This window comes from Rhopilema esculentum, chromosome 9, assembly GCF_057945365.1.
Source record: "Rhopilema esculentum isolate cy_ngs chromosome 9, ASM5794536v1, whole genome shotgun sequence".
Lineage (NCBI taxonomy): Eukaryota > Metazoa > Cnidaria > Scyphozoa > Rhizostomeae > Rhizostomatidae > Rhopilema > Rhopilema esculentum.
This window is the reverse complement of record NC_142823.1, coordinates 3504515-3516910: the sequence shown is the minus strand read 5'-3', so window position 1 is coordinate 3516910 and position 12396 is coordinate 3504515. Positions and strand designations below refer to the sequence as shown.

The 12396-nt window shown below is 36.3% G+C and overlaps 2 protein-coding genes across 2 annotated transcripts in view; one reads left to right on the top strand and one right to left on the bottom strand.

The window, feature by feature from the left end:
• LOC135689055 (uncharacterized) overlaps positions 1–12396 on the bottom strand; it is a 95650-nt gene that overhangs the window by 14911 nt on the left and 68343 nt on the right. The gene's annotated exons all lie outside the window — the stretch shown is intronic.
• LOC135689047 (matrix metalloproteinase-17) lies at positions 784–11508 on the top strand. Its single transcript, XM_065206148.2, is given in 7 exon segments — positions 784–1773; positions 3526–3777; positions 4614–4848; positions 5961–6182; positions 7792–7935; positions 7938–8079; positions 8740–11508. Coding segments are annotated over 7 exon segments (1572 nt in total). The 5' UTR covers positions 784–1677; the 3' UTR covers positions 9221–11508.

The following is a 12396-nucleotide window of genomic DNA, read 5'->3' as shown; positions in this document are numbered from 1 at the left end:
CGCAGTTCACGGCACATGTGACAAAATAGTTGTCTTTCCTGCATAGACGATGCATGAGATACTAATGTTTTCCTGTTACAATTCTGCATAACTGTCAAGAAAATTTGCTTATGGTCAGGGATGCTGTAATATAAACACTAAAAACGAAAAGCTTTAGGTAAATATTTCGTTTTAGACGTATAATCAAATTAGAGAAAGATAAAGTGTTCTTCGAAATTCTGGAAGTAAGGATAAATTCTATCAGAAATCGCATTGAACAGCCCAGTTTAGAAGATTTTTTAAATAAAAATCAGAAGCAAAATGAATACGGTATCCAGTGGACAGTGTTATGCTAATAATTTTGATGATAATTTAAGATATTCATACAGGATAATCTTTTCGGTAAAGTTACTGCTATCATGTTCCTGTTCAAGCAAAAGTAGGTAAAAAAATACAACGAGAATAAAACTGCAAATCTTAATAAGATGTTCTAAATTTTAAATTAACTGTGTTGGCTTTAATTTTAGATTTAATGAAATTTATTGGGAAAATTTTGATTAAGGCTAGGCATTTAGTAGTCATTGCTGTTGCTGAATCAAAAAAATGAGATCAATACCTTCTTATTCTAGACACAAATCATGTTAGACTTCTGAAGAGATGGCCAATTCACCGTATTAATCAAGTTAAACATTATTAATATGCAATTATCAGCATAGATTCCTTTTGTAATCTCGATTACTTAAAGCACAAGCTTTTCAAATGAAAAATTTCAAGCATTCAAATCTTCCTTTCATGATGTTTATACTTAAAAATTCAACAAACAAATATCACCATCACCATATACTGTAAATTATCGAAAGAATGACAATAAAAAACGTGATTATAGCAATTCTTTGTAAACAACCCTCATCGATTAATACTAGAAGCATAAAATAAAATTTAAAACTTAAGCAGTAAAATTTGATTAGAATCTCTGATTTTTGTGAAAAGCTATTGCAAAGAAGTTAGCTCAGCTTGCTTCTTCAAAAACTTAGAATTCGCATCAAAGTCTATGCTAGCAAAAGCCTCAATACAAACATCAGAAATTTTCGTAAAGATTTCTTTTATTTGAAGCAATCTTAATACCTGCTAAACGCACCAAAAAATTCACCTTGAGCGCACCGAGCACTTTCCATAATTCATAATATCATAAAAAATTCGGTACTTCTGAATTTGGACCTGGTTGGTGATAATAATCAACATATTGTCTGTATTAACTGGTGGTTATTAAATTCTGTCCGGGAAAAATGAAATGATTGTCCACAAGGTCCGAGTCAGAAACCTACCAGGATAGCATATCAAAAGAAAATATCACTGGTATCCTATTTGCTTGTCTATCAAACAGTGCATCTTCATTCGAAAGTGCTATGACCTAAGCCAACAACCGGTTTCGGAAAATGGAACCACTGCGTAAAAGGTGGTTTCCTGCTGCAGGGGATTGAAAGTCAAATCTTTCACTGATCAAGCAAGAGAAACTAAATTTCTGTGGTACCGTTGAATGTATAAATTAACTTTATGCGTGATGTGAATGCATATCTCATGTCATATCAGATGTGTTTAATCAGAAACAATTATTAATCAAGTAATTTAAGGCTCGTTGCCAAACAGAAAGATTTTTATAGTCAGAATAGAAGAGCAATTTTAAAGAAAAAAGCAACCATGATTCTAGACATGGTGTTCTTTGTCATCATTTCAGCGACTTGTTTGAATAGCTTCCCGCTTCAGCTATCGACGAATATTGATCAAAGTGGACTGGTGAGTTCTTCGTTTGTTTGGTAAAGATATCGATTTATTGTTTGCTGGTTGTTGTTGTAATTACCCAGGGTGAAGCCAAAAACCTTTTTTGTAGGGGTACGGAAATTATTTTTGGCGACAAAAAATGGCATGTCTCACTCTTTAAGGCTGTAATCATAAGATAAATAATCTTAATTCAAAAATCCATACTTAAGTGTCATACTTTGAAAGTTCAACCACTACAAAAACGCTAATACATTTGTTGCAAAATGTTACAGGGCGAGAAAAAATTTCTTCGTATACCTGACAAACATTTCTTCGTATGCCTTACTGTACAGTTCGCCAAGTTGAAAAAGTTCTACTTTTTGGTTACTTCCTGGTTCTTACCAGGTTAGTACAGGTTGAGCTTGTGCGGGAAATTCTGGCTAAGATATCAATTGTCGAATGATTTTTATCAGGGGAAAACATTGCCTTATTATGGGGAGAAAAACTGCCAGGGTACTGTGGGGTAGCCACGGTTGGAAAATTGGAGGGGCAAATAAGAGTCCGACAGCAGATTGTCCCGGGGGTTTACGACATCCTTTAGAGTTAGGGAAAACATCTCATTTTGAAACGTGTTTGAAAAAAATAGATGATCTTTCTGCGTGGCAATGGTAAGCTAATACAACACAATAACAGTCATATGTACCTTTTTGTGGCGGCCCTTTCCATTCTACAACTGACTATTTGAAGAATACAATCCCCCTCATGTTTATGTTCTGAATCGTGTCGGGCGAGGAAGCTCTACGTGTAAAAACTGATTTTTCAAAATTGTTAGCAAATATCTAGAAAATGATAAACAGTATTAAACCGCTTCAAACTTATTCCATTCTCCTAGAAGCAAAGTTTGCAAAATCCTTGACACGCATTTAAGTATAAATTTTTTTAAGGTTTCAAGCATTTCAAAATTTTAGCGTCTATTTTGTCTGGAATGTCTAAAGAACGTGCAGGACTTTTCTATGTATATCGTTATGTAAAGATGAGCTAATCGGTAACGGAATAGCTAACTGAATGTTTAACGTCTATGAAAAATCCTTGAAAATCATTCGGAAACTTGGGGCATCTTTAGGAATCCCCTGGAATCTGTAAAATCTGTTCCGAAATCCATGAATCCACATTGGGATTTTAAAAAATCCTAAAAATCTCGTGAGCTACAACTGGTTGTGAAATGTCCCTCGATCTTGACTTGAGATTCAAGGGGGTCTTCTGAACAAACATGACGAAGCGTGTTGATCGGGGGAGAGAGAGCATGGTATTGAAGAAAGCTATTTTAGTATTATGTAATCATTCAATAGTCCCTTATATTCAATGATGCGTGGCTACCAACAATTCCCGGATTCCGGTGTCATCAATTGCCGAATCCCGCTCACAAAAATTCGCTGAATCCCGATTCCCGACTCCAAAAATGACGATTCCCGCTTCCCCGAAAAACAAATTGGGTACCTTCTTACTCCCCTGCTATTGTAGCTAGGCTGGTCTTCACTTGCATTTTTTCACTCCCTCCCCCACCAGAGCTCTTTTTAACCCCTCCCCCAATAGAACGTGAATTGTCTGTATTTATTTTCTCTGGGTAATTTGAAAGCATCTGGATGATTTGAAAGAAGAGACGATATCAGTCATACATATTCACCCTACATGTGTCAAATTCCCGTACACAAATCATATTTGTGACCCCTTAGAGCCTTTGGTAACAGATGCAGATTCGATTAAATATCCATTTTGTATACGTTACAGAACTACCTCGCAAAGTATGGTTACGTAGTGCGTCCTGACCCACGAAGGGGCTCGATCCTAAGCGAACAGAAGATAGCAGAAGGGCTGAGAGCACTTCAAAGGATGGGAGGAATACCTGAAACGGGCGTATTGAATGAAGAAACGAAAAGAATCATGCAAGCGCCGCGCTGTGGAATGCCCGACTTTGCCCCAACTGATAACGTCAAAAGAAAGAGAAGATACAAGAAGCATGGCACCATTTGGAATAACAGAGTATGTTAAATACTTTTAAATATTTCGTGGGGGTACATTTGGTGGGGCAGTTTAAGCGTTTGATTCAGCATTTTTGATTGGGTCATGTGTCAATCTAGGAAACCCACTCATCACACAGTCGGACAGAAAGTGCAGCTGCTTTCAAGAAAATAGGTTTTTAATCTTTCTTTTGTTCACTCTCGATTTATATAAGCTTGCTAACCCCTGTTAATCTTTATAAGTATAAGATTGTCAACCTCAATTTCAATTAGGGGTTGTTTGCCTAAAAGCGTCTTTCTGTAAGCTTATTGTAATTTGCGAAAATTTTCGTTGGAAAATACTGGTTTTCTTAAAGAGTGGTCTTGGAAAATTTCCATAAAATAGGTCCTGATAACAGTAAGCTTCCTTTTTCCTGCTAATTTGTAATTAGTGGATATCCACCGTTCTGCGTCTTTTGTCTTTTTTAGGGGTAATTTTAGGGGGTAATAACGTCTTTATCCACAAGGTCCACTTTCCTGTTTCCTTTCCCGGTGAAAGCCGCGTGTCTTGAAAAAGACAGAGGTGACGTCAAAGATTTTCGCAAAATACATAATAGATGACGGTGACGTCACCAAAAATTGTCGAAATATTAGTCTCTATTCTAGCAAATGCATGGAAAGGCTTTGGACTGTATTTAAAATTGTGACAATTGAATAGGTTTCCAAAGGCTCGATCAAAATGAGAAATTTACGCAAAATACAGAATGACCTGTGATTTTTTTAGCTAGAGATCGTTGCTTTCTCATGATCACAAGCTCTTATGTCATCATTAGAAAAAGGGTCTTGTGTTTTGGTTAAATTAGTGACATTCTATTTTAGAATCTAACGTGGACAGTTGCCAACAGCAACAATGACAATATCAAGGACGAAGATGTCAGAAAAGTTATGATAAAAGCCTTTGAGAAATGGTCATCAATAACTAATGTTGACTTTAGAGAAGACAAAATAAATCCTGATATACGAATGAAATTTGCTAGAAAGAGCCACAACGATTCACGCCCATTTGAGGGAAGAGATGGCGTCTTTGCCCATGCATTTTATCCAGGCAATGACGGTGGGTATTTCCATACATGAAATTTGAATCATTTTAAAGGCATTGAGTCATGATAAATAGACTGGGTATACCCAAATTGCCAAAATCCGCTGAGTCATGATTTCCATGACTGCGATGCTATTGGTTGACCTTGAACTGGTCACATGAACTCACCTTGTACTGATTAACATAACAGTTTCCATCAATAGCAAGTTGTCAACAACGGATGCCAATATCACATGAAACAGCAGCGATCACGCCGAAACCAAAGCCTATAGAGAAAGCCTATTTACCATGACTCAATGCCTTTAATATATATTTCCTATTTAATAATGAAATATGAATATATGTTTCCTTTAAATGTGGAGTATTCGTTAAGGATTGCTATAAGACAACTGAATTGATTATCTGCTTTGAAAACCATTTTCAAGTATTTACGTCTCACAGAGAGTGAATTTTAGCCAAAGATCCAAAAATCAAAGCGGATTTGTCAACGTATGCTTAGCTAACTGACTTTGTCATGAATCTTTTCGTAGAATATTTTTAGAATTGTTGATTCTAGACCCTGTTATCAGCAAGAACGGCACAAAATACCACTAACTGTGCGAAATATGTTACAAATTCACTGAGATGTGGTCTTTAAAACGAGGGGTGGTTTAATTTTTGAAGCAGCGTATGAGATTCTCACGAAAACAAAAGGATTTCCAGGGAGTTCACGACAAATCAACAGGATTTGCATAAAAGGTGTACAAGATTTCCAACGACTGATCTGCCCCTCGTTTGAAAAGATCTAAATTTTTATGATTGTAATACTGTGCTTTGCTTTGATTTTCAAATGATAAAACCATGACAAAATTTGAATGATTTGACAGAGTAAAAGCTTGTGTGGCCTAAATGCAGCTTGTGGTTGAAGATTTAGCCGAGATGGCACAAATACAAGTGTTTGTTCAGATTATATGGTCAAAATTGAAAAATTATGAAGAAATTACTTGCATGACGTCATCATTTAGAAAACTGTAGCCTTGGAAATGAAGTCAGGATCCAAAATGAGAAAGGTTTCATTTGGTAAAGATATCAAAACTCACTATTGTAAAGCTAGTACCATTAATTATTAACGAAGATTTATTTTGCAGAGCTTGCCGGAGATGTTCATTTTAATGATGACGAAATATTCAGTATAGAATCTTCAAAAGGGAGAGATCTTCTATACATCGCAGCCCATGAAGTTGGTCACAGCCTTGGGATGGATCACACAGAAACGAGAGGAGCGGTAATGCATGCCCTCTATAATTCTACTGATGGGCTTGATTTCAACCTCCACATCGATGACATAAAAGGTGTTCAATCACTTTATGGTTAGTATTGCCTCTGCATTAGCATCTCTTTTCATGGAATATAGAGAGCGCTAAAATTTTAACACAGTCGACAACTGTATTACCTTTATTTTGGATTATATAGGTTTGAATTCAGTGATGGCGTCTGCTATTGTAGAGTGGGAGAATAATGGACGTTACCCATGACACAAAGCCCCTTTTCCCTTCATTTCAGTGCTTGATACCAGGTATATCTTCCTTAAGGAAAATCTTATAATCGTCAGTCCTAAACCTACCTCGTCTCTTTTTATTAATTTTAAAAGAATAAATGAATATATGTTTTGATAAAAGTCGAAGAGGTGATTACCCAGGAGCATTGCTCTTGAATTCATATTGCTTTGATGCCACGGGAAACAAACAAGCCACTATCTCTATAACCTGTTAAGGTCCGAAATTACAGTGATATCCAACGGAGTAAGTAAAGGCTGATTTCCACGAGGCGAATTTCGCAGCGAATTCGCGGGGAAATCGCTGATGAAGGCATTAAGGCATGCTCAGTTTTGATTTTTGATTTCGCAGCGAATTCGCAAGAAAGTAGAAAAGAGTTCTACTTTTTAACGGCGAAATATTTCGCAGCACCTAATAACCAGTCAAAGCATGGTAAATTTGCTTGATTTGTAAGAAAACAATCTTGGAACATTCGCCATGCGTGTAGTTCTGAAAATGGGCGCTTTAAAGTAGAGTTTTGGCGGAAATTATTATGTAATTTCGCAGCGAATTCAAAGTCTCGTGGAAATCAAAGACAATTTCGCACCGAATTCGCTGCGATTCGCTTCGAACTTTAAGGCGACTATTTTAAGAACTGCACGCATGGCGAATGTTCCAAGATTGTTTTCTTACAAATCAAGCAAATTTACCATGCTTTGACTGGTTATTAGGTGCTGCGAAATATTTCGCCGTTAAAAAGTAGAACTCTTTTCTACTTTCTTGCGAATTCGCTGCGAAATCAAAAATCAAAACTGAGCATGCCTTAATGCCTTCATCAGCGATTTCGCCGCGAATTCGCTGGAAATTCGCCTCGTGGAAATCAGCCTTTAAGTACCTCTTGTTTTGCCTATGACCACTTTAGGAATAGATGGCAGGGCAACGAGTTGTAATGTTTGTCTTATTTGCTCATGTTTGTTTTGAATTAGGTTACCTGAACCCTAGTGTCATGAGTGAGATTTTCGAGGCAAGAAATGTACATTACGATTTGCGAAATAAAAATACTCTTGGCATGCCAAAAGCCAGGACAATTTCTTATGGTATAGAAACTGTGAGATATTTAGGTCAAAAGCTGTGGCAAACACTACCTCACGGTATCAGAGAGTCCCAATCATTGGCAACATTTAAAAAAGAATTAAGAGCACAACCTGTAGAATTTGACTGTAGATTATGTAAAATATTTATTAATGGGTAAGGTTTTATTTAGAATATTATACCTTAAACATTTTAAGATTGTAACATATATTTATTTTATACTAATTCTTCATAGATAGTTGGCCTTAATTAGCTACTTTATAGCTGTTAGACTTTCATTCAGTACGCCAGCTGTAAGCAAATTATATATTTTTATAATATTGTTGTTTATTATTATCATTTTTCATCACAGGAGTAAAAGGTCAACCGGTCCCAGTTGAACCGTTGCCTGTTCCTGAGAAGGGAGGCAAGGCTTTTGAATCTTCCATGTCTTTGTGCTTTAATAGGGTCAAAGCTTCAGTAATGACAGCCAACAAAAAGACGTACATTGTCAGCGGCGAAAGACATACATTCTGAAACGTCACTTGAGGATAAAAAAAGGCCCCTATCAGACGTCAGAATTATTCGGGGGACTCAATAGAATCGACGCATTATATAAACGACAATGGGATCACAAAATCGTTGCCTTTAGTGGAAATAAGTATGTTTGTTAGCTTCAACTATTGATCAATTGTTTCTAGTTATCAAAACTCAGAACCATATTAAGTCATTGTTGTTTTGGGAAATTTTTGAGCATGGAAACAATTAATAAAATCGGACTCAGCAGCTACAATGCAATCCCCCAGGAGCCACATGCCTGAACGTCAATAAGCATTACTACTACAAGGCATTAGTTATGACAACTTTCCTTTTTCAACGCTAACCATTAATCCTTACCATTCAAATAATTTTTTCATATATGTTTATATGCCAACGGCTGCGTGGCCATCTGGTCTCAAACAAATCATTCTTTACAAATCTTTGTTTGGAAAACCTTTTGGAAGAGCGTACTCTACATTATGGAAAATTTCATTCGTAGAATTCTATAAAAGATATTTGGTTTTTTGATCTAGAATTCATTGAAGTATGACCCTTTCATAGGCCAATGAAATTGATACATTCTCAACAAATCAAGATACAAGCGGAAAAATGAAACTTTGCTCTTAAAATTCAGATTCAAGTTATCAATCTCCCAGTCTTCAGTCGTGGAATCAGAATTATTTGGTTCTAGGGCAAAGATTATTCTTAGATGGTTGTTTTTGTTACAATATCATTGTTTTATCTTGGCCATTTTTGAATGTGATTACATTTGTCCTTTTAGGTATTATGTATTTGAGGATACAAAGCTTGTTGATGGTCCCCATCTCATTAGCCATGGCTTTGAAGGTCTACCAGTAGATTTTGCTGATGTGCAAGCAGCATTGGTTTGGCAAGAGAATGACCAGTTATACATATTCAAAGATGCGCAGCACTGGAGGTTTAGTCGTATCCAAAACCAAAACAGATATAAATTGGACATCTACTATCCTAAAAAATCGCATTTTTGCACGGGCGTTCCGAAAGATTTTGATAGCATCCTTGCTTGGAGGTATGGCATTGTCTATTTCTTCAAAGGAGATCGCTATTATAAATGTAAATTTCGCAATATAGAATTGAAGGTAATGGATGGGTTCCCAAAGACTATTTGGAAAGACTTTAGTAGATGTCCTTCACAGTTGCCTTTAACAGGAGCCGCAAGGACCAGGACTGTGAAATCATCGCTTGTGCTTATTTTGCCCCTATTATATTTTATTTTGCATTAAATACGTGTAAACTCGTAAGAATATTGGTACGTTATTGGACATGTACAGTTGTGTTGTTATTTGTGGTTAGGTTTTTCTATATGAAATATCTATTTCTAATTTTACCAAAGAAAATTTGAAAAATTTATCAAATTGACAAATATTCTAAATATACATTTGATATTTTGTTAAAGTTGCGTATTTAAGATAATATCAGAAATTATTTGCAGCATTGGTGGAAACATTGCCAAGCCAATTATATAGAGTCTTTTCAAACAATTTCTTTGTGGTACAAAATTTATAAACGACTTTGAAAAAAGCAAAAATTTGAGTAAACTGAAGCGAACCCCATGTTTAACAAGTTGCTTTTGATCTGCAGGAGCGAGGAGACTGTTCTATTTGGGTAAGAGTTTTATTTCTAATGCTGGGATTGACATGATGTCACCCTAATCTTTGGATTATTCTATCTTTGGGTTGTGTGTCCTACGTAGCCAGAATCACACTGGTAGGAACGTAATTCTTTTGAATGGATGGAGGGGCCATTTTGTACTATAAAAAATACGCGGATTGACAGCAACGAAACATTTTGTAATGGCCTGTGTTATCTGACTTTCAAATCGCAAGGAACTGTTACCGATCCAGGGTAGTTTTAGATAAATCGGGCACTTTTGTGGACCAAATTTTACATTAGCCAAGAAATTTCTCCTTAACGTAAACCGAAATGACATTCTCTGGGTAGCCATTCTCAAGAAAAATCTTTATTAGTTGTTCAAGTTCCGAGCCGAGTTTAGACTGGGAACAAATCATCAGTGCCCTATGAGTAAGCGTCTTGATGAGATTAATTTGCCTTTTTTTTGGGCAAAACGAACTCAATCGAGTGCATAAAATGTGGGTTGATGGTATAGACTGGTAAGAAATCCAGTGCCGGGCTTTTCGACTTAAAAACCTAGAAATGTCTAGGAGTTGTTTTCTTCCTTTTCAAATCTGAACTGTGAGACTGGGTGAAAGTCATCGAGGCATTTTAGAAAAGTATCAAACTCAACCTCTAAGAAAATTGTATATGTGTCACCATCTTTTGTTGGCACATTTAATTATTAAAGCTGAATTCAATTGAACGTGTCGCAGTCATCAGCTCAATGAATACTTCCTTTGGCAATTGTAGGGTATCAACAGGGATTAATTTAAGTGTCTTTTGGACGAGCACAGCTAAGCTAAATGTGACGACAAGTCCTTAATTTTGTTTATAACCCTACATAATATACAGATAATCTTGCATAACCATCTATCAAACTGCCTAACCGAAATTTTTTAAAGTTTAGTCATGAAAGTAAAGGCCACTGATCATTTTAAGTCTTAGGTACATTCTGTCAAATGACCAGAAGTAATGTTTCAGAAAGCGTGAACAATGCATCATCATCATCATTCGGTGACTGTTTCAATTAAGAAGTTTCGTCGTTACTCCTCTCCAGTAGTCACGATCTTCAGCTCCTCTTATGCACTGCTCAAAGTTTAACTTTGTCCATTCCATGATGTTCTTCATCCACGATTTACGGGGACGTCCCCTTGGTCTTTTCGCACATACTTTTCCTTCCAGCAATGATTTTTGCATTTTGTCTTTTCTTATTAAATGACCAAAATACTGCGTCTCTCTCATTTTTATGTTCTTTTCTAGTGACAGACCTTTTTCTTTTACACGTTTTAACACCTCCTCATTTGTAGTGTGACTTGTGTATGAGATCCTAAGCATTTTTCGATACATCCACATTTCAAAGCTGTTTATTTTCTTACATGTATCCGCGTTAAGCGTCCAGGTTTCACTTGCGTATAAAAGTGTTGATAAAACATAACATCTGGCTAAGCGTTTTCCTGTCTCGATCTCGATGTTTCTTGCTGTTAAAACATCACTCTTATTTAGGAAAGTCTGTCTTGCGATTTCTATACGTTGTCTTATTGCAGTATCTGATCTACCATCAGATGTGATCGTTTGCCCCAGGTACTTAAATGTTTGCACTTGCTATAGAGTAGTTCCATCCACCTTTATATCAACTTTAGGATTCTCTGGCTCTCGACTGATTACTATTGTTTTTGTCTTCTTTATATTCATTTTTAAACCTATATTTAAACTTTCTGATTTGACTACATCTACAATTTGTTGCAGACCCTGTGCCGATTCCGCAATTAAGGCAGTGTCATCTGCATACCTCAAATTTGTTATATTTTTCCCTCCTATGTTCACACCAGGTATCTTGTCGGCTTGCTTGAATATATCTTCTGTATATAAATTAAACAATTTAGGCGATAGAATACATCCCTGCCTCACCCCTCTTTTAATATCAAAACTGTCTGATTCTCCATCTTCTAACATTATGCTGGCTGTCTGATTCCAGTAAAGGTTTTGTATTATTCTTCTATCCATTGCGCCTATGTCACACAATTTTAACTTTCTTATTAGCTGGTCATGATAGACCCTGTCAAAGACTTTCTCGTAGTCAATGTAGCAGACCAAAACATTCTGTTTTACTTCAAGACACTTATCGAAAATTAGTCTCAGATTTAGTATTCCTTCTCTCGTTCCTACACCTGAACTAAATCCTGATTTTGTTTCTTCGATCTCTTTATCTATTTCTTTCTCATTTGTTTTCAGGATCACTTTAAGTATAACTTTGGTGACATGGCTTATTAATCTGATTGTTCTATGTTCTGAGCATTCCAGCGTGGTTTTCTTCTTTGGTATTTTAATGAAAGTAGCATGGGTAAGATCATGGGGCATAAAACCCGATTCTTGACAAATTTTTACTAAAATGTTAATCGTTGTATCATCTAAAGCCTTCAAATGCTCTATCATCACACGGTCTATGCCCGCTGCTTTTCCTGCTTTTATGTCCTTTATCGCCAAGATAATCTCCTCCTTAAGTAATTCTAGTCCTTCGCCTACTTGACTGTTTTCAGAAACTGATCTATTTTCATCTTCGTAGAGTTCCTTGATATATTCTACCCATCGCTTTGCAACTTCTTTCTTGTCAAATAGAACATGGCCATTTCGGTCCTTGATACATCCACTCGACGTTTTGATTCCTCTCTTCCTGTCCGTGATTTCTTTTACTTATTTGTGCATTTCCTTCACTTTATGAGACTTTTCAAGATCTTCTACTTCCTTACATAATGAATTGTACCACTCCTCTTTGCGTTCTTTACAT